This window comes from Capsicum annuum, chromosome 6, assembly GCF_002878395.1.
Source record: "Capsicum annuum cultivar UCD-10X-F1 chromosome 6, UCD10Xv1.1, whole genome shotgun sequence".
Lineage (NCBI taxonomy): Eukaryota > Viridiplantae > Streptophyta > Magnoliopsida > Solanales > Solanaceae > Capsicum > Capsicum annuum.
The window spans coordinates 67,596,750-67,623,202 of NC_061116.1; the positions used below are offsets into that span (position 1 = coordinate 67,596,750).

Consider the following 26,453-nt stretch of genomic DNA (forward strand, 5'->3'; position numbering starts at 1 on the left):
AAACAAATAGTATCATTTGTAACCAACTATATATATATATATATATGTGTATGTATGTATGTATGTATGTATGTATGTATTGAAACTGAATTTAAAATATATATATTAATTTTAATTTGAATCATTTTAGAAATAAAAATTAATAATAATCAACTCTACATATTGTAATCAACTTTAAGGGTATTTCAGCCATTTTGATAAAAAAAAGTGCTTAACAACACTTGTTTATCAAACACATCAACAATTTTTTTTTCCAGTTTCAACATTTTTATCCAAACACGTAACTGCTTATTTTTAAAATAAGTTTCAGCACTTTTACAAACACTTTTAAAGAACATTTTAAAAGCCATTTTTTTAGCCTAATCAAACGAGCTCTAAGACTTTTCAAAATAATTTTTTTCAATTGTTGATTTTTTGGAGTAGTTAAACGGGTTAGTGCCTATTTGGGATTGCTTATTTCCTAAAGAAAAACACTTATTTTGAGAAAAAAATACTTTTTTTAAAAGAAGGTATTTGGTAAACATGCAAAAGTGCTTTTAAAAAGAAGCAGAAAATTTTTGCTTTTCATAAAATGTAAAAGCAGAAGCAGAAAATTACCTTTTTCATGACTAAAATATTCCTCTCTCTCTCTCTCTCACACACACACACACGATATATATAACATATCTTATATTAAAGTTTGATTTTAATATTTTATACTTCATATTTACATCATAATTCTTTATTTTATTTATGATTTATATATTATTAATGTATTTTCACTCTTTTTTTAAAAATAAATTTTAAAAACTCATTGACGATGATCTGAAGAATAAATAACTTTTTAGTTTTGATTATTAATAATAACAAATGACAGATGAATAACGTTGCAAGAATGAATGATATTTTGACAACAATTGTAAATGTTTCTAGAATATTTAATTTTAAATAAATAATTTATGAAAAGTGACATATTTGTTATCATGTAGTTTACATGTATGAAGAAGGAGATGAACCTTCTGGTATACCTTCAGAAATACAAGACAGATCTTTTACTAGTATGGAGATATTGCATAGTAAAATTAGAGAAGAAATCATTGAGAATTTTGTGATTTATGAAGGACTAATTATTTTTGTAATTAATTTTTTCATAAATAATGATTTAATTAATGAAATAATTTTTATATATTTTTTTTGATATTTCAAAGTGATATTTAAATTATTTAAGTAATAAATTATTATTAATAGCTTTAATGTATTTATGTATATAAATATTGATTGAAAATTTTAGAGTACGTGCTTTTTAATTAAATAAAAATAAAATTTTAATTAAAAATATTATAATACATATGTAAAATAAATTTCTCTATGAATTAATGTTAGCAGTCAAAGTATATTGACACATGTTCTTTTTGGTCATTTGAATAAAAAAAACACTTTTTGAAAAATATTATCCAAACACAATCGGTTTATCAAAAGTACTTTTCAAATGAATTTACCAAACACAAATTACTTTTTTCAAAAGTACTTTTCTGAGAAAAGTTATTTCATAAAAGTACTTCTTAAATAAACAGTTTTGTAACAACAATACCAAACGGGCTCTTAGTCTTTCTGGTTTCTTCTTCTTATAATTACTTTACTTAATCATATTTTGGTATCAATATGTTACATCTCTCCATTTAATTGGTTTCTTTGGCATGCCACCTGCAAATATATCAAAAATATTTTCTAATTTTAGCTAGTCATCAAAAAATATCTAAAGACACATAATTGTAAAATTTAATATTATATTAGAATTTATCCGATTTTGAATGACAAAATAAATGAAGCGGACAAATTTAAAAGTCTGGTTATGTGTTTAGCCATTTAGCTTTTACAACCATTATCATAAAAAATAAAAAACTGAAACAAAACGAAAATGAAAAAAATATGGAGGAAGAGGCTACCAGAGAAATTCTATTAACGAGGATGTTCGCCATATGATACTAATATATCTTATGCTAGACATTGGGACATCAAAAAGATCAGGGACATGACATCAAATAATTCAACTCAATCGTTGCAAAATTCCCTCTCTTTACCGTCACAAAGTAAAACAAAGCAAAGACAAAAGGTAACTAGTTAGGCTAAACAATGACCCAAAAATTGCCTAACAAATTATTGTCATAAATAATTAGATATCTTTTCTTTTATAAAAAATAAATTTCAAAATCAAAGAGCTCCAATAATGATGTTAACACCATCTTTATTAGTAATTGGAGTAGAATGGCCTGCTTGAGATTGAACCTGAGGAGGTGGCCGTGAAGATACACCAATTGTTGGCCGTGCCACAAAAGGTGCCAAAGTTGAACCTTGTGAATAATTTCGAAGATGGACATGACTTTGATTATGAAAATTGTCTACGGGAATCCATGAGATTGTTGGTCCTGCTTTGGCTGGTGTAACGCTATGGATATTCGGAGGAGCTCCCATCTGTTTATGCACAAGACAAGGATAATACGATATTATATCTGTAGCGTGCTCAGAATTTTATGTCACAAGACAGAAATGGTATGTTACCATGTAAGGCATGTGGCGTAAGTTACGGACTCCAAAAGGTCTACTAATTGGTGATGGTGAAAGTGGAGGTCTTTCACGAGTTGCACAAGGAACACCTTTGCTAGCCTGCAGATAGCGTTGTTAGAAATATGAAATTCACTTGTATACACAAGGATTGTGTCTTTCGTATAGTTAATTTAAACCTTACAACTAAAGACAATATCAATTACTATTGCAGCTTAATAACATAGGCACCTGTCCTTTAATTTGGCAAGTGTCAAACAGTTGCACCACCCGGGAACTTGCCTGTGCAATAACCATTGGTACTTCAAATTAATAAGCTAATCGTATGCAATATTTGTTATTTAATACTGTAACATAAAGATAATAAACTTACATCCTTAGAGACTTCAGAAACCATGTTTGAGATAGAAGGTGAGCACTTGGAGGGAATCTGTGGATTCTGCAAATTAACAAATCCTATAAATTAAAAAGGACCCAGATATTGCGAATACATGGCAAAAATCTTATTAACTTGAACTAACTCTTTATCATGAATAATAATAGTATAAAATGCTATAAGCTTTAGACCACTAATTTTATTAAATAATCATTATAAAAATGAAAAATTTATTACCAGATCTTTTAGATACACATCAAAAACACTAGGCCGACGTTTCTTTTTATCAATTGAGGACATTCTAATGAAATATTTTTGAGCATGACTAGCTACTTGTGTTGGCGTTCTGGAAGGCACATAATGTTTTGATATTCCTCTCCAATCACCTTTTCCAAGCTTTTCTAAGCCAATTAAAAAACACCGGTGCTCTTCCTCAGTCCATGATGTCCCTGTAACAAAACAAGAAAATTGTATTATTACTCAATGTTTTGGCTCGCACAAGAAGTATTGAAATATTTACAATTGAGAGATAATACCTAAATCGGAGAAAAGAATACTCAACATTATCGAATCTGTAGCTTGTGCCTCACCAATACTCAACTTTGTCTTACTGTTCTCTCTTTTGGATCTAAAGGATCAAAGGATAATGGTGGGTATCAAGGAAATTTCAAATACTAATTGGAAAGTGAGTTGTATTTCAAGGTGATAAAGTTGAATCAAGAATAAATTATAGTAAAATAAATAAGAAACTGGTTTTTCTACCCATCAAGTCTTAAAAGTATACAAAATATTTAAAATAAGTTAGAGAAGGGATACACACGATACATTACTAGTACGAACTGGATATACTGGAAAATGAATGAGCCAATCAAGACAGTTTGGGCAAAATCAAAATTCGATTTTTTTTTAATTTTTAGTTTGAAGTTTTGGATTACCGACTTAGCTTTCAAACTTTTTGACTATTCACATGAATATATATTACTATATTCATTTCATTTAGACTTTAGTTAGATTGAGAATGAGAAATTATTAAGATTAGTATGTTCATTTTTGTAACATCCAGAAACTCAACTTATATACTCCATGTCCAAAATTCGAATAACCAAATCATTAACACGAAATCAAATTTTAAGAAAATTAAACAAATCCAAATTAATTTAATTTTTTTAAAATTTGAAAATCGAAAATCCAAATAAAAATATTCATATCCAATGAAAACGGTAAAGAAAAGAACTTAAAAACGATTGAATTATCAACCTATAAATTTCATTGAATGAAAACACACTACAAAATTCACTTATATAATATTGCTAGAACATCAAGAACAAGAACACACAACATAAAGCAAGAGTGAAAACTAACCCTTTTTTCTATGTCTGAGAGAATGAATGGGCCCATCAGAAAGATATCCCGCCTCAACGCCACCGATGTTGTCATAATTCGCGGCATGTTCTAGATTGCCTAAACTTTTGCTCCTTCTTATGGATTCATAATCACCTATCTTCCGCATCTTAATTTTTATGTTACCATGACCATGATTATTATTGTTACTGTTACTATTATAATTATCGTCGATCCGAACTCCAAATAATTTGATTCCGCCAACTCCTTTCGAATTACATGTTCTTGAATTGTGCCCACAATGTGAGCACTTCCTTGCATCTTTCGTCATGCTCACCATTTCCTTTTTATGTTTTCCACCATATATTAATTGGTATTCTAGTAGGAGGCTCACAAAGAATAGTACGCTACTATAGGAAGACGAGGTTTTCTCGAATTCTTGGCAATACAATAGGATGTAAAACTAGAGACAGTGCATATTTATAGGTTCAACCAATGATTTTGCCGTGCAAGTTTTACCTTTGACTTTTTTCATTAAAAAATAATAATTAGAGATTTCTATCCTTTTATTTTCTTTACATATTTAGTACTCTACTTGGCATAAATAGATTTTTGAATGTTTTATTATTATTTTCCAGGAATGTTCCTTATGAATTTAATAATTATCAATCTATCGGATATATATATGTAACCAAATCCCATGGGATACTGGTGAAGTAAAACTCCTTATTTATCACACTTAATTAATTTTTGCCGGCTTTTAGTTTTAGTCCGCAATCCAAGTTTGTAATCTAGTTTGACATTTTTTGAATCTTGGCTTAAATTTATTTTTTTTTAAAAATATATTAATAACCGTGCATGTGAGTAAATTTTGTAATTTTAGTCGATTTTGCAAGGAAATAAATAAAAGGAAAAGAATCTATGCTAAATATATCTATATATGGATAATTGTGGACCATGTAGAAAAAAAGAGTTGTTAGGATATTTTTAAGCTTTACTTGGGTGCGAAGTAAGGAAAATATAACTCACCATATATTTATTTTGTATGTAAAATATTCTCGCTGGAAAAATAGTAAATTTAGATTTTTGACCATGTACAAGCCCCTTGTATTAAATAAGGTCCAAACTAATCCTTAATAAATTAGGTTTACCAAGTAAAAGACATTTGTGTCCCTTATAATTCTTGTTTATTCCAAAATTACCCTCTTGTAACCCTAAAACATACTTCTCTATCACTACAACACACTTCTTCTTGTATTAATTAAACATTTCCACTTTTTGTATTATGATTAACTTAAATCTAGCCATATTAGTACCTCTTTTATATGAAACTTCTAATTTATGAAATATGATTTTTCTGTATTATTCTCATTCTTTAATATATTCTTTTTAAATTTGAACAATTATTATTGTACAACATCTGAATTTCTCTAAGAAAAAAATAACTCACCAACCAAGATATATGGAGAACATTCACTGAAGATATACAACTTCATGAACCATTAGTGAATGAATCATGTATATTGGACGACGTAACATTCGTTTCGACAATGTTTTAATGGTGATATAGTCATTAGTCAATCAACGAGTAATATTTTTTTTTGTAAGGTTCATTTTAGCAAACAAATAGTATCATTTTTAACCAACTATTTATCTATTAATGTAATTAAAGATATATATATATATATATATATATATATATGTATGTATGTGTGTATGTATGTATGTATGTATGTATTGAAACTGAATTTAAAATATATATATTAATTTTAATTTGAATCATTTTAAAAATAAAAATTAATAATAATCAACTCTACATATTGTAATCAACTTTAAGGGTATTTCAGCCATTTTGACCAAAAAAAGTGCTTAACAACACTTGTTTATCAAACACATCAACAAATTTTTTTTCCAGTTTCAACATTTTTATCCAAACACGTAACTGCTTATTTTTAAAATAAGTTTCAGCACTTTTACAAACACTTTTAAAGAACATTTTAAAAGCCATTTTTTTGGCCTATCCAAACGAGCTCTAAGACTTTTCAAAATAATTTTTTTCAACTGTTGATTTTTTGGAGTAGTTAAACGGGTTAGTGCCTATTTGGGATTGCTTATTTCCCAAAGAAAAACACTTATTTTGAGAAAAAAAATACTTTTTTTAAAAGAAGGTATTTGGTAAACATGCAAAAGTGCTTTTAAAAAGAAGCAGAAAATTTTTGCTTTTCATAAAATGTAAAAGCAGAAGCAGAAAATTACCTTTTTCATGACTAAAATATTCCTCTCTCTCTCTCTCTCACACACACACACACGATATATATAACATATCTTATATTAAAGTTTGATTTTAATATTTTATACTTCATATTTACATCATAATTCTTTATTTTATTTATGATTTATATATTATTAATTTATTTTCACTCTTTTTTTAAAAATAAATTTTAAAAACTCATTGACGATGATCTGAAGAATAAATAACTTTTTAGTTTTTATTATTAATAATAACAAATGACAGATGAATAACGTTGCAAGAATGAATGATATTTTGACAACACTTGTAAATGTTTCTAGAATATTTAATTTTAAATAAATAATTTATGAAAAGTGACATATTTGTTATCATGTAGTTTACATGTATGAAGAAGGAGATGAACCTTCTGGTATACCTTCAGAAATACAAGACAGATCTTTTACTAGTATGGAGATATTGCATGATAAAATTAGAGAAGAAATCATTGAGAATTTTGTGATTTATGAAGGACTAATTATTTTTGTCGTTAATTTTTTCATAAATAATGATTTAATTAATGAAATAATTTTTATATATTTTTTTTAATATTTTAAAGTGATATTTAAATTATTTAAGTAATATATCATTATTAATAGCTTTAATGTATTTATGTATATAAATATTGATTGAAAATTTTAGAGTACGTGCTTTTTAATTAAATAAAAATAAAATTTTAATTAAAAATATTATAATACATATAAATTGCACAACCAAATAAATATTCACTCTAATAATTATAAAGACTTGTTTGTTTGTCATTTTACAATTATCGTGTAATTCAGTAGTATTATGTTTAATTGCGTTAGTATAATTATATACATAGATATTTTTTATTTAAGGATATGCACAAAATTATTTCAAATTAGGACTCATCTAAGGGAAAACTTTATCAATATGTGATTAGGTGCTTAATTGAAATAAATAGCAATTCTAGTATTAAAAAAATTTACTGACAAGTTTAAGAGCTATCAATGTTTTATAAAGGTTAATTTTCAAAAAGAATACTAATGATCAGTATCATTAAATAAACGGAAAAAGATCAAAAATACCCCTGAACTATTTGAAAAGGAGCAAAAATATCCTTCGTTAGTTTTTTGGCTCAAAATTACCCCTCCATTAAATTTTTGGCTCAAAATTAGCCCTCTCTCTAACGGTTGGACACCAAGCATGCCACATGCATAAAAAATGCCACTTGGACAATCCATGTAAGCATTTAAGCGGAAAATTTCTCATTTAATCCATCAACCAACGTAATAACCATCATCCCAATTTTAAAACCCAATCCGACCCAAAATATTCTTTATTTCTTCTCAAAAAACATCAACCCAAAAACTCTCTTTTGCTTCTTGGTCGAACTGTTAACTGAAACATTTTCAAATTTGCTTCAATAGAAACACATTGTGTAAAATGAATGAATACTTCAACGTTGACAAGTTGAATCTACACTGACCTGCAGCAACTAAAATATTGTACATAGAGGATTCTAAAAGGCCTACAGGAAATTACGGAAATGTTTATGAACTTGTAATAGTATCGAATTGATAGTTCCACATGATGGAAACTCCTTTTATTTTTAAATAAGAAAAAAAAATTTGCGCTTTTCTTTTGCTTTTTGATTTAAGCTTTTAAATTGTAAATTTTACTAAGAAAATTAATACTTTGTTTTGCTGGATGAATTTGTTTGAAAATCATCAGCTTTTAACAAATATAAATCACATATTTTAAAATTCAACCTTTATAAGAAGTTTGAACGTAGTTGCCTACATTCAAACTTTAATTTTTCTACATGTGTTTCATCTCTAAAAGGGAGCTTGGGTTGGGTCGGATTTTATGGTTATTAAGTGGGTTAGTGAATTAAATAAGGAATTTTTTATTTTGATGCTGATGTAGACTGCCAAGTGGCGTTTTTGGTCCATGTGGCATGCTTGGTGTCCAATTGTTAGAGAGGGGTAATTTTGAGCCACAAACTTAACGGAGGGGTATTTTTGAGCCAAAAAATTAACGAAGGGTATTTTGCTCCATTTGAAATAGTTTAGGGGTATTTTACCTCTTTTTCATTAAATAAATTATAATTTACTTTAATTAATTAGTAAAAATTCAAATAATTAATTTGGATGTTTTACCAACTAATGAGAATGTATCGTGAAATTCATGATTTATTCCACTTTTTAAGTAAAAAAATGGATAAAGATGAGTTCCAAAAGGTCTTTTTTCCATAATAAATATTTATCCCCATCAACAACATACTCAGTGTTATCACACAAGTGGCCTGAGTAGGATGTACGGATATGTAACACACCGAAAATTAAAGCTAAGATTAGAACTATGTTTCAAGTACATAAGAAGAATGTTGCTATAGTCAACTTCAAACAAGCATAATTCCTAGATTATGAAGTATTTTTGAGATGAAGACCCATAAAATCAAAGGTATTGGAGTCTTTTTCCCAATGCGTCCAGTTTTTCCTTAATCTGGTATCGGAGTAAAAGGTTGTGGCCATTTTAGTGAAGCACTATCCAGCAGTGAGAACCTACGACCGTAGGTACGACCGTGGTTACATTGTGTGACCGTACAATGCTCTCATCTGCATGAAGCAACCATAAAAATCTAAAAAATTATACCTTCCAACCATGATAAGGAACCACGACCATGATTAGAAACCACGATCTTAGGTACGATCTTGACTTCTAAAGTTGATCCAATGGGAAGCTATTACCTATGAACCAAGTTACAATTGAAGGTATGACTCACGATCGTACCAAGGCTCATTTAATAGAGTACAAAGGGCCCTAAATCATCCACCCAACCATGGACACTACCCACGATCGTAGGTGGGCCTCACGATCGTGGGAAAGTCTCGTATGTCCCTTCGAGTAGCTTTTTCACTTACGTTTTATAATGGGCATCCCTGTTTATTTTCACTTTTTAAACCCTTAAACTACGTCGTTTAAGCAACCCCAAGGATAATTATTGAGGTTAATATTATCCTAAGCCCTCATTACTTAAAAAAAATTATTCGATACTTTGTATTTATAGAGAAAAGGGTTGATTTCTCTTCTTCAAGGGAATTAGGTATCACGAACCGAACCAGGGCCTAGCCGTGATGGATACCTCAAGTCCCACATGGACCGGAGATCACCCTCTTCACCTAACCTAACCAATATATCATCCACAAGTGTTAGATAAATTCCGAACACCCAACAAGATATGTGAAATAAGACCAACAATAGCTTATAAAATGTCTAAACCATTCATCACCACAACACACTAAACCAACATACCTAAGTCTATAGTAATCCACAAAGAATCTACAATCCAAGGTCGATAAAATATCAGGACATGGCCCCGAAAATAGCCAAAATCCATGACTAACAAAGTCTATGACATAGAGTAAAATACCATGCCTTCCAAACTATGGAAACTCACCACTTCTATGTTAACTCACGAACCACTCAAACACCAGGTCACTAAACAGGAAATGAATAAGAAACCTCGGTCCCTATATCACATGGGAATGCATTGTTCGGAGACGGTTAGCAGTTAGAGCACTAGCATATAACTTAGGGATAGGGGAATAAAATAATTCCACCAATAAAATAAAATTAAATCATCATATGTAATTCCATGTATGCACATATATATATCGTGCCGAGGTAGGAAATAAGGCTTAGCAGGAACTTTGAAAATATTAAACTGGGCTATGTAGCATAACCATCATAAAATAAGGCACCCACGGGCTATATGGGTCTAACTCTGCCTTAGCTGGAAGGACCCAAAGCGTGTAGCCGCACGAACTAGAGAATATCCATATCGACATATGCCATTATGAGGGACTCGAACCTCCTAGCATAATCAAGGAAACTTAAGCACCAATGTATACAATATGGGGGACTCAAACCTCTCATTCATATATCCATTCGAGGGACTAGAACCTCCCGACCATATAGACACCCGCACTGACTAGTACAGTTTCCAGTGTTAGTCCTTCAGACTTTGATTTCACGGCTCGGCTACGCATTTCACTTTAAATCCTAATTTAAAATATTCTTTACACATGCAGACAACCATTAGTGTAATTACTTACCAAAGGCATCCTATTGGTATTGTTATACCAACCCTACTTGCAAGCATACAATATGCCAAAACCATTATTATTCGACATTGGGACTCGAACCCATTTTCTATACAAAGTCATCAATTTAATACAAAATTTAGGGACTTGAACCCATTTATCCATTTAAACCACAAAGGTTATAACTCAATTCAACTTATGACCAACAAGGCCTTTCATGAAACTATTTACCAACCATTTATATTATTAGGTCAATGCCTTAGTTCAAAATACATTTCAATTTAATTTATGGTCATCAATACCTTTACAAAATTATTCATCCTTCATTAAAATTCTTATACCAAGCATTAGTTTAAAACCCAATTCATCATGTGATAAGCTTCTTCTCAGAGGCATTTTCACAAGCAGGTTGAAAGCATAACATTATCAAACTATTATTCAAGGAAAAAACCATCAAGTTAGGGTTGACCATGACCCATTATTTAAACCAAAATTTGCATACATCAACATATGAAAAACCATTACCAAAGACATGTTTAAACACAAGTGAAATCATAAGAGAACAATACACAACATTAGACATTCAAAACCCCAACCATGGATTTCAAAACCACCATTTATGATTTAAGAAAAATGTTTAAAACAAATGATTATTATAAACTAAAAATGAAGGAAGAGTCACATGCCTGATTTATGAAGATTCACGGAGAGATTTCGATCCTCAAGCCTCTAAGTGACCACCTTGATGAAACCCTAACCCAATCTCCTTGAGAGATTTCTAAAGAGTTTTTTAGACTGTTCTGATCTTTTTAAGTGAGGAATGAGGGACCAAATAGTGTTATAAGACATAGGGTCTTAAAGGCTTAGGGTAATAAATATCTAAAATACCCTCAACTTAAAAGCTGTAAAAGAGTGTAGGAGGGTGCAGTTGGACCCCTCTACTCGTACCCCATCATACGAGTAATACGTTGCACTCGTACCTTGATCAAAATATTAGACACCATAATCTATCGAACATATGACTCCTTAGTATGAATCGTACCCTACCATATGACTATTACCCATCCAAGTCATACCTAAGCAGAATGTCAAGGCAATACACTGAACAACATACGATTTAGTACTATACTTCTCGTATCATGATCATACGAGTCGTATGATGCCTTCTTGTACCAAGAAAAGAACTTGTCCAATGTGACACTATCTAATATATGAATAGAGTCCTTGACCCGTACCCATCCATAAGAGTGGTATGATGAGTCGTATGATGCATAAAATGCCTACGACTTAGGAAAATTTGTAAGGGCCAAAGTTTGGGGTATTTCACTAGGGTTCGTCTTATTCATGCTTCTAATTCCAAAGATTTATTTAGTATTTTCATCTCTAGGTATGTGGAACTTTATCAAGATTCTTTCACCTATTGAGTCTCAAAGTTAACACAATTTCTCAGTTTAATTCTTTTCTCAGAGCTTAGGGTTCATAATTTTTGTGAATTTCTTGATATTAATGAGTCATAAACCCATGTTTTAACATGAATTTAGTACCATTACATGTTCAAAATTATAAATCCTAATTATATTGTAAAATTCATGATTGTTGGACATGAGTTATTAAATTTCTTAATTTACTTAGTTTTTGAAATTGTCAAAATCGTTGCATTCTTCAGAGATAATGGGTTATGAACACCCGATGACCTAGGATTACATGAATATACTTATGAGTATTATATCCTCTAGTTTAGATGTTTAAAATACTCTTAGATAATGTATTTATTTTCAGTTTTCAAAATATTCCTATTATTGAGCATTTCTATTATCAGTGTCATTTAGTTGGGAGTAGTACTTAGCACCGAGCGAATGTAGGGATGAAGGATAACTCTCCAGTTAGGATAAGACCTTTAGTAGAAGTCCCTATGTCCCAGAACTATTGTAGGTTCTAAAGGTTCACCTGCCAGACCAAGCTTGACACCATAGTTTGCTTGTTGGACCAGACTTGGCACCTTAGTCCTTTTGGACATCAGTTTAGTGGATAAATATAAATAAGTGTTTCATACCATTGGCAAGATACGGAACACCCTTCCAACTAGGGTTACAAGTTGGACCTCAATTTGCTTAAATTGGGATATGTTAGTTAATAGTATCTCCCATAATCCATAGTGCATAGTTTAGATTCAGATATTTATATGACTTTGTATTTAGTAATTCAACTTATCATACAATACATATTTACATCATGTTTAGATTATTCCAGTTATTTCCCATGTCATGTACTCAGTACATTCAAAATACTGACGGTATACTTTATTTTGCATTATATTGTCTTATAACATAGGTTTTGAATTCAGCATCCAGGCTATGCATTGTAAAATCTACTACTACATAAATAGGAGTATTTTAGTAAGTCCTCATTAGTAAAGGGCCAGTTATCAGTATTTTTTTCATTGTCATTTTAGTCTTCAGACAGTTATAGTTAGTTGCGGTCTTCTCCTAATAGCTCATCTTATTTAGAGTATTTCAGATGGTTAGATAGAGTATGTTTTTGGCTTTATGGATCTGATTTATGTATTGTCACTTAGGCTTATTGTAAAAATTATTATTCACAGATTGTTGTTTTTCGTATCAGTGATTTTCAGCTATTAAAGTAATCTTAGTGTTATGCTAGGTCATGGGTTAAATTGGGGTCACTCATGACCCTAAGCACCATGTTACGACTAGGAGCTAGACTCGGGTCATGACAAACTTGGTATCATATTATTAGGTTTAAAGTATGCTAAGGTGTCTAAAAGTCTCCTTACATAGTCTTGTTCAAATATGTGAAGCATACTACATTTATGAGTGAGAGGTTATCAAATATTTTAGGAAAAGCTTCACTTCTTTTATGTTCATATCGTATGATAGAGTGTGAACTCAATTAAACACTTCTTTTAATTCGTGATCTAAAGATTTACAAAACATGCCTCCTAAGAAAACTAACAGAAGGAGAAATAACAATGACAACGAGAATAGAAATCAGAAAGCACCACCAGCTCCAACAAACCTCTGAATGGACAAGTCTCCTATGTCAAATTCAGGGATACTTTCACAATATTAGCCCATTCCATGACCACCGAGGATAACCAGAAGGATGATACACCATCCAAACCAATAGTGAATAAGACAACAACCAGAGTTTGAGACTTTACTCAGATGAATCCTCCGGTATTCTTTGAGTTTAAGTCTAAATAGGATCCACAGAAATTCCTATACAATATTTAGAAGGTTTTACATATTATTGATGTCAGTCTAACTAAAAGTGTTAACTTGAATACTTATCAGTTACAAGGAGTAGCTCATACCTAGTACAAATAATGGAAAGAAGATAGAGGTATAGGTATAGGATCAGTAGAGTAGGATGAGTTTGTTGCTACATTTCTTGATAAGTTCTTCCTACTTGAGATAAGGGATGCCAAGGTACAATAATTCATCAATCTGACGCTGTATAACATGACTGTAAAGGAATATTCTCTTATCTTTACTCAGTTGGTAAAGTATGCTCCAGCCATGGTTGCTGACTCTCGACCTACATGAGTAAATTTATGATAGGAATTTCAAAAGATATGGCTAGGAGTTTAGAACTATAATATTGGTCAAGGAGATAGATATCTCTAATTTAACAGTACAAGCTAAGCAGATTAAGAAAGAGCAGATTAAGGAAAGAGAGAGGGACATAAAGAGGGCCAGAACATATGGTTTCAACTTTTCTCAACAAAAGTCAGATGGAGGTAACTATTCTTAGTATTATTAGAAATCTTTAGATATAGCCCCATCTTCTGTTAGTGATCCAGTGCCCAAGTTAAGGAAACATAATCGGGATAGAGAACCAAGCTCTAAATCCTAGGGTAGTGTGAACAGTGGTTGTACTAACTCAGTTTTCAAGAAGTTTGGTTAGAACCATAAATTTTAAGTGTATGGCTTGTAGTAATATTTTTTTTAGGTATGGAAAGACAGGCCACAAACCAAAGGAGTGTCCAGTTTCTTCGTAGAGAGGTAGATATGCTTGTTAGCATAATCAGTCTAACTCTTCAGCAACCTCAATAATTTTTACTACTCTGTAGGGTGTTTTATATAGCACAATCATTGAATAGTGTCAAAATTGGTTTTATTTTATTCATACTCAATAAGATCATGAGGGTTATCCTGATATGGTTAATGGTATGTTACAAGCCTTTTATATTCATGTCTAAGAATTATTAGATCCCGGAGCCAAACTTTTCTTTATGACTCCCTATATATCAGTACACTTTGGTGTCAGTCTCAATATCTTTTTAGAACCTTTATCAGTCTCCAATCCAGTTGATGATTCAGTCATAGCCAGATGGGTATATAAAAATTACCCGATCATAATTTCTTAGAAAATCACCTCAGTTGATCTTGTAGAGTTAGACATGATTGGTTTTGACGTTATTCTTGGCATGGATTGACTCCTCTCTTATTATGCCTCAATAGATTGTAGAAATAGAGTAGTCTAACTTTTATTTCCAAATAACCTAGCCATAGAGTAAAAGGTTAGTACCTAAGTGCCTATAGGTCAGTTGTTGACCTTAAGGCTAGAAAAAAGATTTTCAAAGGGGTGCATGTAATGAATCTTTAGGTTATTTTCCATATTTTTGCTTATTTTCACCATTAGAGATTCTCTATAGCTACCTCAAGTCATTTATGACTCGCTGGAATAGACAATATAGTTATCGAGTTGTTTATTTGGTTTAGAAAGCCAATTTCATATTTAGAAGTTTTGCTAGTTCAAAATGGCCACTGGGCAAAAACTTCTGTAAACTGATCTTGTACGCACTGTAAGGGTCGTGAGGGACATGATAAGAACATAAAATATAGGTGCGGGACCCATATTTAGTTAAAACAACCTCAAATGGAAAATCCAATTATGCCATTGACTCTGAAACATCAAAATTTAGTTTGGTTAAATAGTTTGTTTTCATATACGAGATTCTGAATGAATCCTGAGGGGTTAACAGAGACTTGGAAAAAGTCTCAGTTGTCTACTGGTACCACCATGATTGTAAGCCAATGATTGTGATCTTGATATCCTTGGCCGGGCACTAGTGTGATCGTGATATGTAGGTAATGACCGCGATAGGTGTAGCCCAAGGTACAATAATTACAGATCCTCAGGTCATAATAGCGACTCCTGAGGGCCTGGAATAGGTATAAATATATCTCTATTCCGCTATTTTAGGCATTTCTCACCTATTTTCTTGAGAGCAAAAATCCTAAAGAGTGAGATAATCTTTAAATTGAAACTTTTGGGTGACTTGGGATCTTGATTAACATTTATTTTTGCAATTTTCTTCGGATTTGAGGTAAGAATTCACCCATTTTTTTATGTATTTTATTAATTTCTTACCCACAGCTCCAAAATCTTGAGGGCTTGATTTTAGTCCCAATTTAGCTTGGTTTTCATCCATTTTTTAGAATAATGATTCCTTGTGCATGTAAAAGTGTTGGGTTGGTTCTTGAAATATGATTTCTATTAGTAGGACCCACGTAGGGGTTTAATATGAGTTTTTAAACTCAAAGAACAATGGTGCAATATGGATATCGTTATATTTGTATTAATAATTATTATGAAATTAGTAATAATGTTCATGGACTAATGGATTAGATTATCACTTACGCTATGATGGAATATGAATCATGTTGCGATAAGATATTGGTTATGTCATCTATGAGCTATCTATTATGCTAATGATAAGTCTTTGACCTTGCTATTGATAAGTTATTTTTCATGCTATTACTTATGATTATGATCATGCTAAACAATTATGCTAGTAATCAAGATAGAGAACATCCATATTGATGATTTTAGAAATTGTGTTATTATTTATGCTAGAAGTCATTCTTATTATTTGTATGGGAAGTTATGCTATTAGTTGTGATGGAAATCATGATGCTTGACTATATTAGCACTTATGACATTAATTATTCCTGGTTCAATACGGAAAATGATGGTTGATATTAATTTTACCCGGTTCAATTTTGAAAGATGATTATGATATTGATTACACCTAGTTCAATTTCGGAAGATGACTATGATGATTATATATATAATTTGACTGCAGAAGATGATGGTTGATATTGATTATACCTACCTCAACTCCAGAAGATGATGAGGATATTGATTATTCCCAGTTCAATTTTAGAGAATGATTATGATAATACATTGATAACCGACAAGGTCAGAGGATGATTATGCCGATGTACCTATGTGTACATCTGCCGGTTTGAGTTTGGTTAATTATTATTATATGATTATTTAAAATATTTTTATGCATATACAATTTTGGTATGATATTGATATTAGGAATGCCCGTTATAGCTCAAAAATGATAAATGGTCCTAAGGTTGTATAGTTGATGATTAGTGATAAATAAGGATTTATGGTGGATATTGGTTAAGTGACTAAACATGACTAGTTGATAAACAAGGACTAGCTAGTAAAGGATGAATAGTGATGATTAATGTTGTTTAAGTGATAAATAATGACTAGAGGTTATATGATGACTAGTAATCAAAGAAATTAGTTAGTAAGAGATGGTTAGCTAATAAATAATGACTAGTGAGTATTGATGATAAGGTTTTTAAATGTAGGTAATATTATGAAAAGTGGGTACATTGTCAAATATTGTTGAATGACCGGTTGATGATAAATTGTTGAATGGTAGTTAAATAATAAGTTTTTTTATTTGTAAGTGATGGATGGTCGCTTTATTCTATCATTAAGTGTACTCTCCAAGCGTATGGGAGTTTGTGGTGAGTTATTTACTTTTCTCACTAATTAACGCATAATATCTAATTTTGTAGTTTGTGATTACTCATGTGATATCTCATGATATGTCATTATTCTGATTTATTTACTTATATTGCACGGTGCTGTTGGTATGTGTTGATTCCTTGTGTTATATTATTATTCCAGTTAAACTACTTCTTATGTGCAATAGTTTTGGAGATGATTCAGGTTCATTTCTGTACCTTGACTTAGTTATGATATCTTACATTTTATCATACTTATATCATGATTTAGCTTAGTTAGTCGATGATGCCTACTGTGTACCCATTGTTTTGGTACTCATACTATACTTCTATACTTCTTTGGTACAGATCTAAGTATTATCTGTCTCCGTTTATATTTATTGTGCTATGTTGATATCCAAAGATAGAGTGAACTATTAGAGTCGGAGTAACCTATTTCCTCCTATCTTTTGATATTTAGTCTTTAGTTATAGAGACAGATGTCAATGACTATTCTAAGTCTTGAGTTGTATTATTATTAGATGCACTTGTAATGGCTCTACCAGGTTGTGGGATGGAATTTTTTATTGACTATATTTTATATATGTAGAATGTTTTACCTATTTATCAATTGTGTTGTTGATTAAATTGAGTATTTTCCACCAAGTTAACCCATTGCGAGATAGAGTAGTTGCCATCATGACTTGTAAATTGGGTAGTGACAAATTGGTATCAGAACCTAGGTTACACTGGTATTGTTAGTACAAGAGCAGTTGTCTAGTGGAATCTTGCGGATCGGCACTATGATATCTGTTCATATTATTGGGAGGCTATGGGACATTCTTAGGAGTTCTTCACTTTTTTCACTCATATCGTGCTAAGAGTTTGAGTTGTTTTATAAAATATTCTTTGATTTCACTCTTTCATAGATGGCTAGGACACATTCTACCACTACATGAGATGAGGGTCTTAAGATCGAGCCTCAGGATCCTACTCCTATTTATGGATAACTCAGAGATTGTAGACAACCACAAGATGTGTAACCAGCTATGAGACCCAATAGGGGTCCTCCACCAGACCCTATTCTCTCTCTTTAGCCAGAGTTTTTTACCCCAGCAAGCGGTGGGACAGGGACCAGCCTAGGCTCTACCAGGTTTTATTTCTTCTTCAATGCTCAGAGTTTCCTTAGTTCATCTTTTGGGATTAGTTGGTGATGTATCGTCTGATGGTGCACAGTCTATAGATCAGAGTGGTACTAAGGTGGTGGCATAACTGGTAGTTGCAACTCCCAGTGTTGAGGTCCCTCCTGCACCAGTAGTTGCTAAGCCAGTGGTTTTTCAGCTTGCTATGTCTTCTGAGGAGTAGAAGATGTTGGGTAGATTCTTGAGATTAGTCCACCTAGGTTTTCTAGTTTATCGGGCGAGGATGCATATGAGTTCCTAATTTATTTTAAGGATAGGCTTTGTAATTTAGTCCTTATTATGACCCATGGTATGGATTACACCATATTTCAGTTTGACCTGGCTGCTCGACATTGGTGGAGAGGTTTTATGGATTCTAGACCAGCTAGATGTTCTCCTTTGTCATGGACTCAGTTCTCTAAGATGTTCTATGAGAAGTACATGCCTTACAGCCTTAGAAATCATTTGAGGGATCAATTCTCTATATAGGAGCAGAGATCTATGATAGTTGTAGAGTATAAGGCTCATTTTCATAAGTTAGCTAGGCATACAACTTCTATTCTGGATACAGAGCATGAGAGAATTTGCTACTTTGTTAGAGGGTTAATACTTCCCATTCGTATGTCTACTAAGAGTTTAGTTGTTATGGGTAGGTCTTTTGTAGAGGTGTTAGATCACGCTTGGGTAATGGAGGATATGCACCGTGAGGGTTATGAGGGATGTGATAAGAGGCTTAAGGTTTAGGGTAGATTGAGTAAGGTTTGTCATAGTTCCAAATCTAGAGATGGCAGTTCCCAAAGTAGGTATCCACTGCATCCATCCTATCAGCCTCAGAGTCATCCTAGTCAACCTATTCAGGCCGCACTTCAAATTACCAACGAAGAGTAATCTATTTCTAGAGACTGCCCTGGTCAAAGTTGACATGACCTAAACTGGGGCATAGTCATGTCGGGCATCTCAAGTCCAACCGGGATCGGAGACCACCCCCAATACCCAACCGTAATCACCCTGTAACCTATGTTAGTTGAATTCCAAACACATAACAAGATAAAGCAATAATAATTGAAAGGCATGTAATAAAGTCCATAACCACAACCAACCAAGTTCCAACCAAATATCCAATCAGTGTCAACCCCAATGTCAATACCAATACCAAGGATGATACTAATACCGACACCTCCCATGCCTATTGTAGTCCCACAAAGACTCTAACCAGAATCAATAACATTCGATCGGGACATGCCCCCAACCATTGCCAAAACCAAACCAAAGAAATGATAATAATGAAAGAAGTCCATAACATGAAATAAAGTCTTCCGGAGTATGGAAGCTCACCAAACATTCTGATGCAAAGCTGTCCTCGAATTCAAGTCACTGAGTAGGAGGAATAGTATGGCCGGTTCCTGCATCGCGTGGGGATATAACGCCTAAAGATAGTTAATGGAATGAATGCTAGCATGTACTCAGGAATAAGGATAAAATAATGCCATTATTTAAAACCAAAGTAAATAACCATATGTAATCACACATATATATATATCATATCGAAAAAAGGAACCGGGTTTAGCATACAGTTAAAACTTTTAATTTGGGTTGTATAGCTTTTGTCGTCCTAAAACCACCCATAGGCTATATTGATTTAGCTCCCCCTACTGAAAGGTACCCGGTGCATGTTAGCTGCACGAATCGGAGAAAAATTTCAGATGACTAGTACATCTCCTAAAATATAAGTGTGACATAATGCACACAGTCACCAAGACCAAACCTCACATCGGTAAACATGAGTTTCCAGCTTTGGTACCCCTGGGACCTCTACCTTCTATGACTTTGCTAACATATCCCTCTTTAAGCCCATATTAAAACCATTCACACATAACCAACCATTTACCAAGGAGTCTTTTTAATTAAGAATTAACCATTTGTATCATAATACTAAAATTAGAACTTGCAAGTCTATCCATTTATGCCATACCAAAACCATTAAACTAATTTGACTCCAAAGTTTCCAATTAAACCAAAACCATGGATACCAAGACCTTTACAATCCATTTAAAACCATCCAAACTAGTTTAGGTTCCATTATCATATTATGTAATGCAAAGATTTCAAGAATAGTCAAACTATGTGACAATTCTCATTGGCATTTTAACAAACATGTTGAGGGTATATAGATTCCAAATCCAAAACCAAGTATCTGCTGACCATCCCCATGCAACCACATGTTCAAACCATAAATATAACAAGAAAAACAATTAGTAAAACATGTGAAAACACTATCCAACCATAAAAAAACAAAAACCCCCAATATCTATTTCAAAACCAAAATAATAACACAATTATACCATAAAAATCATTCATTAAAACATGATTTTAGTTGAACTAACAATAAGGGAGGAGTAACATGCCTTAGACACCAAGGAAGATAGAGAGATTCAATCTTGAAGGCTGCTAATTGATTGCGTTGTAGAAAATCTAGCCTTTTTTTTGTACCAAGAGCTTGAGAGAGATTTCTAAGAGTGTTTGATTTAGAATAATAGATTAATGAAGTCTCATTAGATGTTTTATGTTGTAGGGTCAAAATGAGTTAAGAGGGGAAATGTCCAGAATGCCCCCAAATTAAAGCTATAAAATCATAGTAGGTGGGTATGAGTTGACCCTCTAACTCATCACCATATCATACAACCAGTACCATCTAGTCGTACCTAGAACAAAAGGTTAGACACTCAAACAGTGTCCACCATACGACTCCATTACCCTAACTCGTAACCAGACCATACAACTTATATGGTCAGTCCCCAAGATAGAAATTAAAGGGATTAACACTCGACAGCATACAACTCCACTATACCACTTGTACCTAATCCTTACGGCTTTTAGTGAGCCAGTCATACTTAGAGCCAAGTCAAGTTACAAAGTTTCAAATTAAGTAAAGGATAAACCTAATGAACTATCACCAAACCATACGACCCATACCACCAAACATACCCACAACAGAAACCCAACAACCAATACCTGTAAATCTTACAAGTTGAGTCACCTGACCCATACCCATACATACGACTCTTGTGATAAGTCGTTACAAGACCAGTGAGCTTTGAGCTCAGAAATTTCCATGGGCCAAAAACCCAGGGTTTGTTCTGAATTCCCTAATGCTTTCTGGGAACGGAAAAAACACCTGGTGGAACTTCCTTACATTCCAGGGTTTGACGAACAAAACATTCCCACAAAGGCCAGGCCTATCCAAATGAACCATGAGATGATGGAAGTCTGCAAAAAGGAAATAGATCATCTCCTCAAAAATGGTATTATTAGGAGCTCTAACTCCCCTTGGAGTTGCTCTGCCTTTTATGTCAACAACAGTGCAGAGAAAGAGCGCGGCACCCCTAGACTTGTAATAAACTACAAGCCTTTGAATGCCGTTTTAAAATGGATCAGGCATCCGATCCCTAACAAAAGGGATCTCCTCAAAAGGACCTTCAAAGCCAACCTTTACAGTAAATTTGATATGAAGGTCGGATTCTGGCAGATTCAAATAGCTGAAAAGGATAAATACAAAACAGCATTCAATGTCCCTTTTGGGCATTATGAATGGAATGTTTTGCCCTTCGGTCTCAAGAACGCTCCTTCAGAGTTTCAAAATATTATGAACAATATTTTCAATCCTTATACTTATATGTCAATTGTTTATATTGATGATGTGCTCATTTTCTCGGAGAACATTGATTCTCATTTTAAACATTTAAATACTTTCTTTAAGATTGTTAAATTTAATGGCTTGGTTGTTAGTGCCAAAAAGATGAAACTTTTCCAAACGTCCATCAGGTTCTTAGGACACGATCTTTACCAAGGTAGCTATAAACCTATTTGCCGAGCCATCGAGTTCTCCTCTAAGTTCCCTAATGAAATTACCGATAAAACGCAGCTCCAGAGATTTTTAGGAAGTCTCAATTATGTTGCCGATTTTATCCCTCATATTAGGCAGGTCTGTGAACCTCTTTACAAAAGACTTAAGAAAATCCTAGTTCCTTGGAGTCTTGACCAAACCAATGCAGTCATCCAAATCAAAAACTTGGTTCAGAATCTTCCGTGTCTAGGTATTCCTAACCCAGAAGCCTTCATGATAGTCGAAACCGATGCTTCTGATATTGGGTATGGGGGCATACTGAAACAAAAAATCACTAAAAGCTCCCCTGAACAGTTAGTCAGATTCACATCCGGAATATGGAATTCCGCACAGAAAAACTATAGCACGGTTAAAAAAGAAATTTTAGCTATAGTGCTATGTATCACAAAATTCCAAGATGACCTTGTTAATAAAGAATTTTTGCTTCGAGTAGATTGTAAATCTGCTAAAGAAATTTTGCAAAAGAATGTTAAAAATCTTGTTTCAAAACAAATATTTGCTAGATGGCAAGCTCTCCTATCTAGCTTTGATTTTCAGATTGAATTTATTAAAGGAGAAAATAATTCCCTTCCCGATTTTCTAACAAGAGAATTTTTACAGGGCCAACATGAGACCCTACTCTCTGGGCAAAGTCCCAGCAGAAACCAGACAAGACCAAGCTCGAATGGCTAGACCATTTGATCCTCCATCTGCATTAACCAATCCTTTAAGGCCATCGGTCCCTCAAAGGCCTACATTGAAGTCAGAACTTCAGACACCATTTGCAAACAAATACTCGGCTTTGGCAGAATTTCCAAAGCTCACTCCACCAATGCCAAGTAAATTGGTTGACTTGAAAACAACTAAGCCTTTTGATAAGGGGCAATCATCCAATACATCGGTTCAAACCAAACAGAGTTACGCAATGAAGGCCCCTGAGACCTTTGCACAGGCCGTAGATCCCTCGGCGGTCACCCCCAAACAAACCTCTCCAATCAGAGAAGAATTCAAATTTATTACCACCCAGGTAATGCCATCATTGCTTTAGACAAAGCATATGAAGGATATCCATTAGAACAACTGATCAAGCCTGTCTATAATGACAAAAATTTTGTGGATACGAAAAATCCTATTAAGACAAGAAGGTATTATGAGGCCATCCTCGTCGACACCGACTCAATTGAAGTCGAACATTCTATGAATGAACGGAATCCGGATTACATTGATTATTCGAGATTCATTATTAAACGGATACTAACTCCGTTCAACTGGTTTGCAGATCACCTGCACACCCCCATTGCACTATCTATGCCGCATAGGCCACAAACTTATAATTGGTACGACTATAAGTCGGCATGGTTCAATTTCTTATATGTCCGACCAGGCCACACCTGGTTTATTAAATACTGTCCAGCAATGGTAGATGCCATTATCCCTCGGTGGTTTTATGAATGGTGGATCTACTTTGGAGGAATCAAAGAAATTCTTCCTCAACAATTCATCAACCGGTTTACGAATTTCTGCACTAAAGAAGGGTGTGCAACCCTCCCCGAGCACATTCAGATGTGTAAATTCATGGTTCGGGATGCTCATCACGTCCTGGGCCTCAGTTTGGGTTACGACAAACTTGGTATTAGAGCACGGTTTATGGTCCCAGGGTATCTGCAAAATCATGTCGGTTAGAGTCTTATTTATGGTTGTGCAGCGCACCACACTTATAAGCAGGAGGCTACTAGGCATTTAGTAATATCTCTTTTTTTTCATTTTCTAGTTCATGCAATAGAGTTAGAATGTTCCTCTTTTATACTCTAATTTTTGCTATGGTGTCGCCTATATGAAAGTAACAGTTATCCCAATTCTTTCTTTACTCTAATATCTCATTATTGGAGTGATTCAAGTACAGAAATTTAGATTCTAAATGACATAGTTCTTTCTAATTGAGCCATTTAAGATCTTTAAATTGTGTAAGGACTTATAATGGTTCTGCTAGTGCCTCAGAGTGTATTGATTCTAGTGTGAACTTTGATTCTAATGAAATTGTTCTTTTCAGCCTGTGGTAGTGAGTGTATTCAGTCCTTTTTAGAATTTATGTTGCTGACGTCACGCTTAAGGGGGATGATGTGTAGCAGAATGTTGGAAACTGTATTTCCACCCGAGTAGTAGTATAAATTAAATGTCGATGTCATGACCTATTGGTAGTGATGTTGGACCAAGAAGTTGGTGATGTGAAGTCACAAAGTTAGAAGTTAGAGTAAGAGTGACTTTTGTTTAAATAAATATTTTAGCTGAATAACTAATGTTTGAGGATGATTTACCCCTTTTTAGTGATAAACTAATGTGGTAGCCAGTAGCATGTGTGGATTGTATGGTAGTCTGTGGGGGAAGTGTTTGACTCAGATTTTTTTTATTTATACAAAGTAATATACGTATCCTTAGATCATTTCTTATTGTGTGTCAAGTTTCTATCTTTTGTAATCTTGTTATCATTGTGTTGTTGAAACTCAAAGTCTAGTGAAGCTGTGTGAGGCCTAGTTCGATTCACTAGCAACTTATTATCCATTTTGTTGGTTCTTTTGTTGGATGGAACTGGGGGTTTAGAGGCGTAATGGCAGGAAAAGTAGAAAGGAAGATTTATTGAATGTATATATAGCCAAATCTTTTGGCATGGGATTGAGTTAGTATTAAAGTGATACGTCCTTGTGTGCTAGTTTAGTAGAAGGTAGAGAAGGAGTAATTGATTAAGGTGAGTTGTTGTTTGCTCAAAATATGAAAATGGCTAGATTAGCCAGTAAGCTATAATTATAGACACAAGGTTGTTTATAGAATTTGAAGGTAGTCTAAATGTACGCTTGGGTAAGTAAGTGTGATGTGACAATGCTGTATAAGTAGATAAGATTGTATGTTATAATATAAGATTAAGGTTGACCATGTCTATTATGTGACTCTACCCCCTTGACTTTTTTTTCCTTGGTAGTTGTAGACTAGTACTACTTGTGAGAAGGTATGTAGTAGATTTTGAGGCATAGCAGTGATGTCATGAAGGTGGATGTGATTATTTCTTAGTTAATGATACTAGTTTTATGGAAGCTATCTAATAGGTTTGACCAGTGCATCCAAGAGCTTAAGTTTATTTGGTTTGTAATGAAGTATGCTGTTGTATGTATGAAGTAGAAGTATGCCAAGGTGATATGAGGTTGTAGTATTTTTCTAAGGCTATTACATGTTGTGTGTGGCAAGTGGTACCATTGAGTTTCTAGGTGGAGAAAGACTAGTTAAATGGTATATGGTGTTCTAAATAGCCAAGTTAATGAGTTTTGATAGATAATGTTTAGCCTTTTGATGTGATCTTGATTCTTATAGTAGAGAGATATAAGTTTGGAGTTGTGATGCTGGTAGACTATAACAAAAGTGGTATGGTCCAACAAAGATTTGGAGATATCTATGTTTAGTGTTAGAAGAATCTGAGTTAGTGAATGTTTGAACTATTATATGATGACTTTTGGGGATATAGAAACATAAGGGTTGAATCTTAGAAGTAGGTATTAGCATTGGTTGTTATACATGAAGATACCGTCTTACATGGTAAGTTTAGTTTTATGTGTATTGTTATATCCCCGACTCTAAAGTAAAGTAATTTCAGTTTATACCAGAGTGTATATAGTGGTTCATAGACTTAGAGTAGTGTCTTAAATCTAAGGGGGGAGTAAAGAACGATAAACCAAGGCAAGTTTTTAGATGATAATAGATGTGCCAGTAAGTTGTGGAATTGGTCGTGAGAAAGAATAATGCTCAATCTATTCTTATTTCAGCAGTTTACTTTGGTTATTCCGATATATACTCATGCTTTATGTCCAGCTTCATGATCATAGCTCGTGTTCAAGCATATGATAAGGAATCATGTACTCTCCTAGTTCCTAGTATCATGAGTTCCCATTTTGTTTAGCAGTCAGAATCATTTTCCGTAAGTTATGAATTCCAAAAATTCAGAT

General features: G+C 33.1%; 1 protein-coding gene across 2 annotated transcripts; it reads right to left on the bottom strand.

The window, feature by feature from the left end:
- Positions 1–806: 806 nt before the first annotated feature.
- LOC107875041 (probable transcription factor At5g61620) lies at positions 807–4,705 on the bottom strand. 2 transcript variants are annotated; one of them, XM_047414747.1, is made up of 7 exons: positions 4,280–4,705; positions 3,155–3,366; positions 2,915–2,980; positions 2,773–2,823; positions 2,539–2,643; positions 2,266–2,451; positions 807–1,683 (listed from the first exon to the last, which is right to left on the bottom strand). In XM_047414747.1, the coding sequence occupies exons 1-7, from the start codon at positions 4,596–4,598 to the stop codon at positions 1,645–1,647; spliced, it is 978 nt and encodes a 325-aa protein (XP_047270703.1). In that variant the 5' UTR covers positions 4,599–4,705; the 3' UTR covers positions 807–1,644. The 2 variants fall into 2 exon arrangements, with proteins under 2 accessions (XP_047270703.1, XP_016577174.1); XM_016721688.2 differs by lacking the exon at positions 807–1,683 and having other exon boundaries at positions 1,921–2,451.
- Positions 4,706–26,453: the final 21,748 nt, after the last annotated feature.

Coding starts and splice junctions, on each gene's coding strand:
- LOC107875041 (XM_016721688.2), bottom strand. CDS start 4,598: ATGGTGAGCATGACGAAAGATGCAAGGAAGTGCTCACATTGTGGGCAC. Junction 2,824..2,914: donor TTTCTGAAGTCTCTAAGGAT/GTAAGTTTATTA, acceptor GTTATTGCACAG/GCAAGTTCCCGGGTGGTGCA. Junction 2,452..2,538: donor TACGCCACATGCCTTACATG/GTAACATACCAT, acceptor GTGCATAAACAG/ATGGGAGCTCCTCCGAATAT.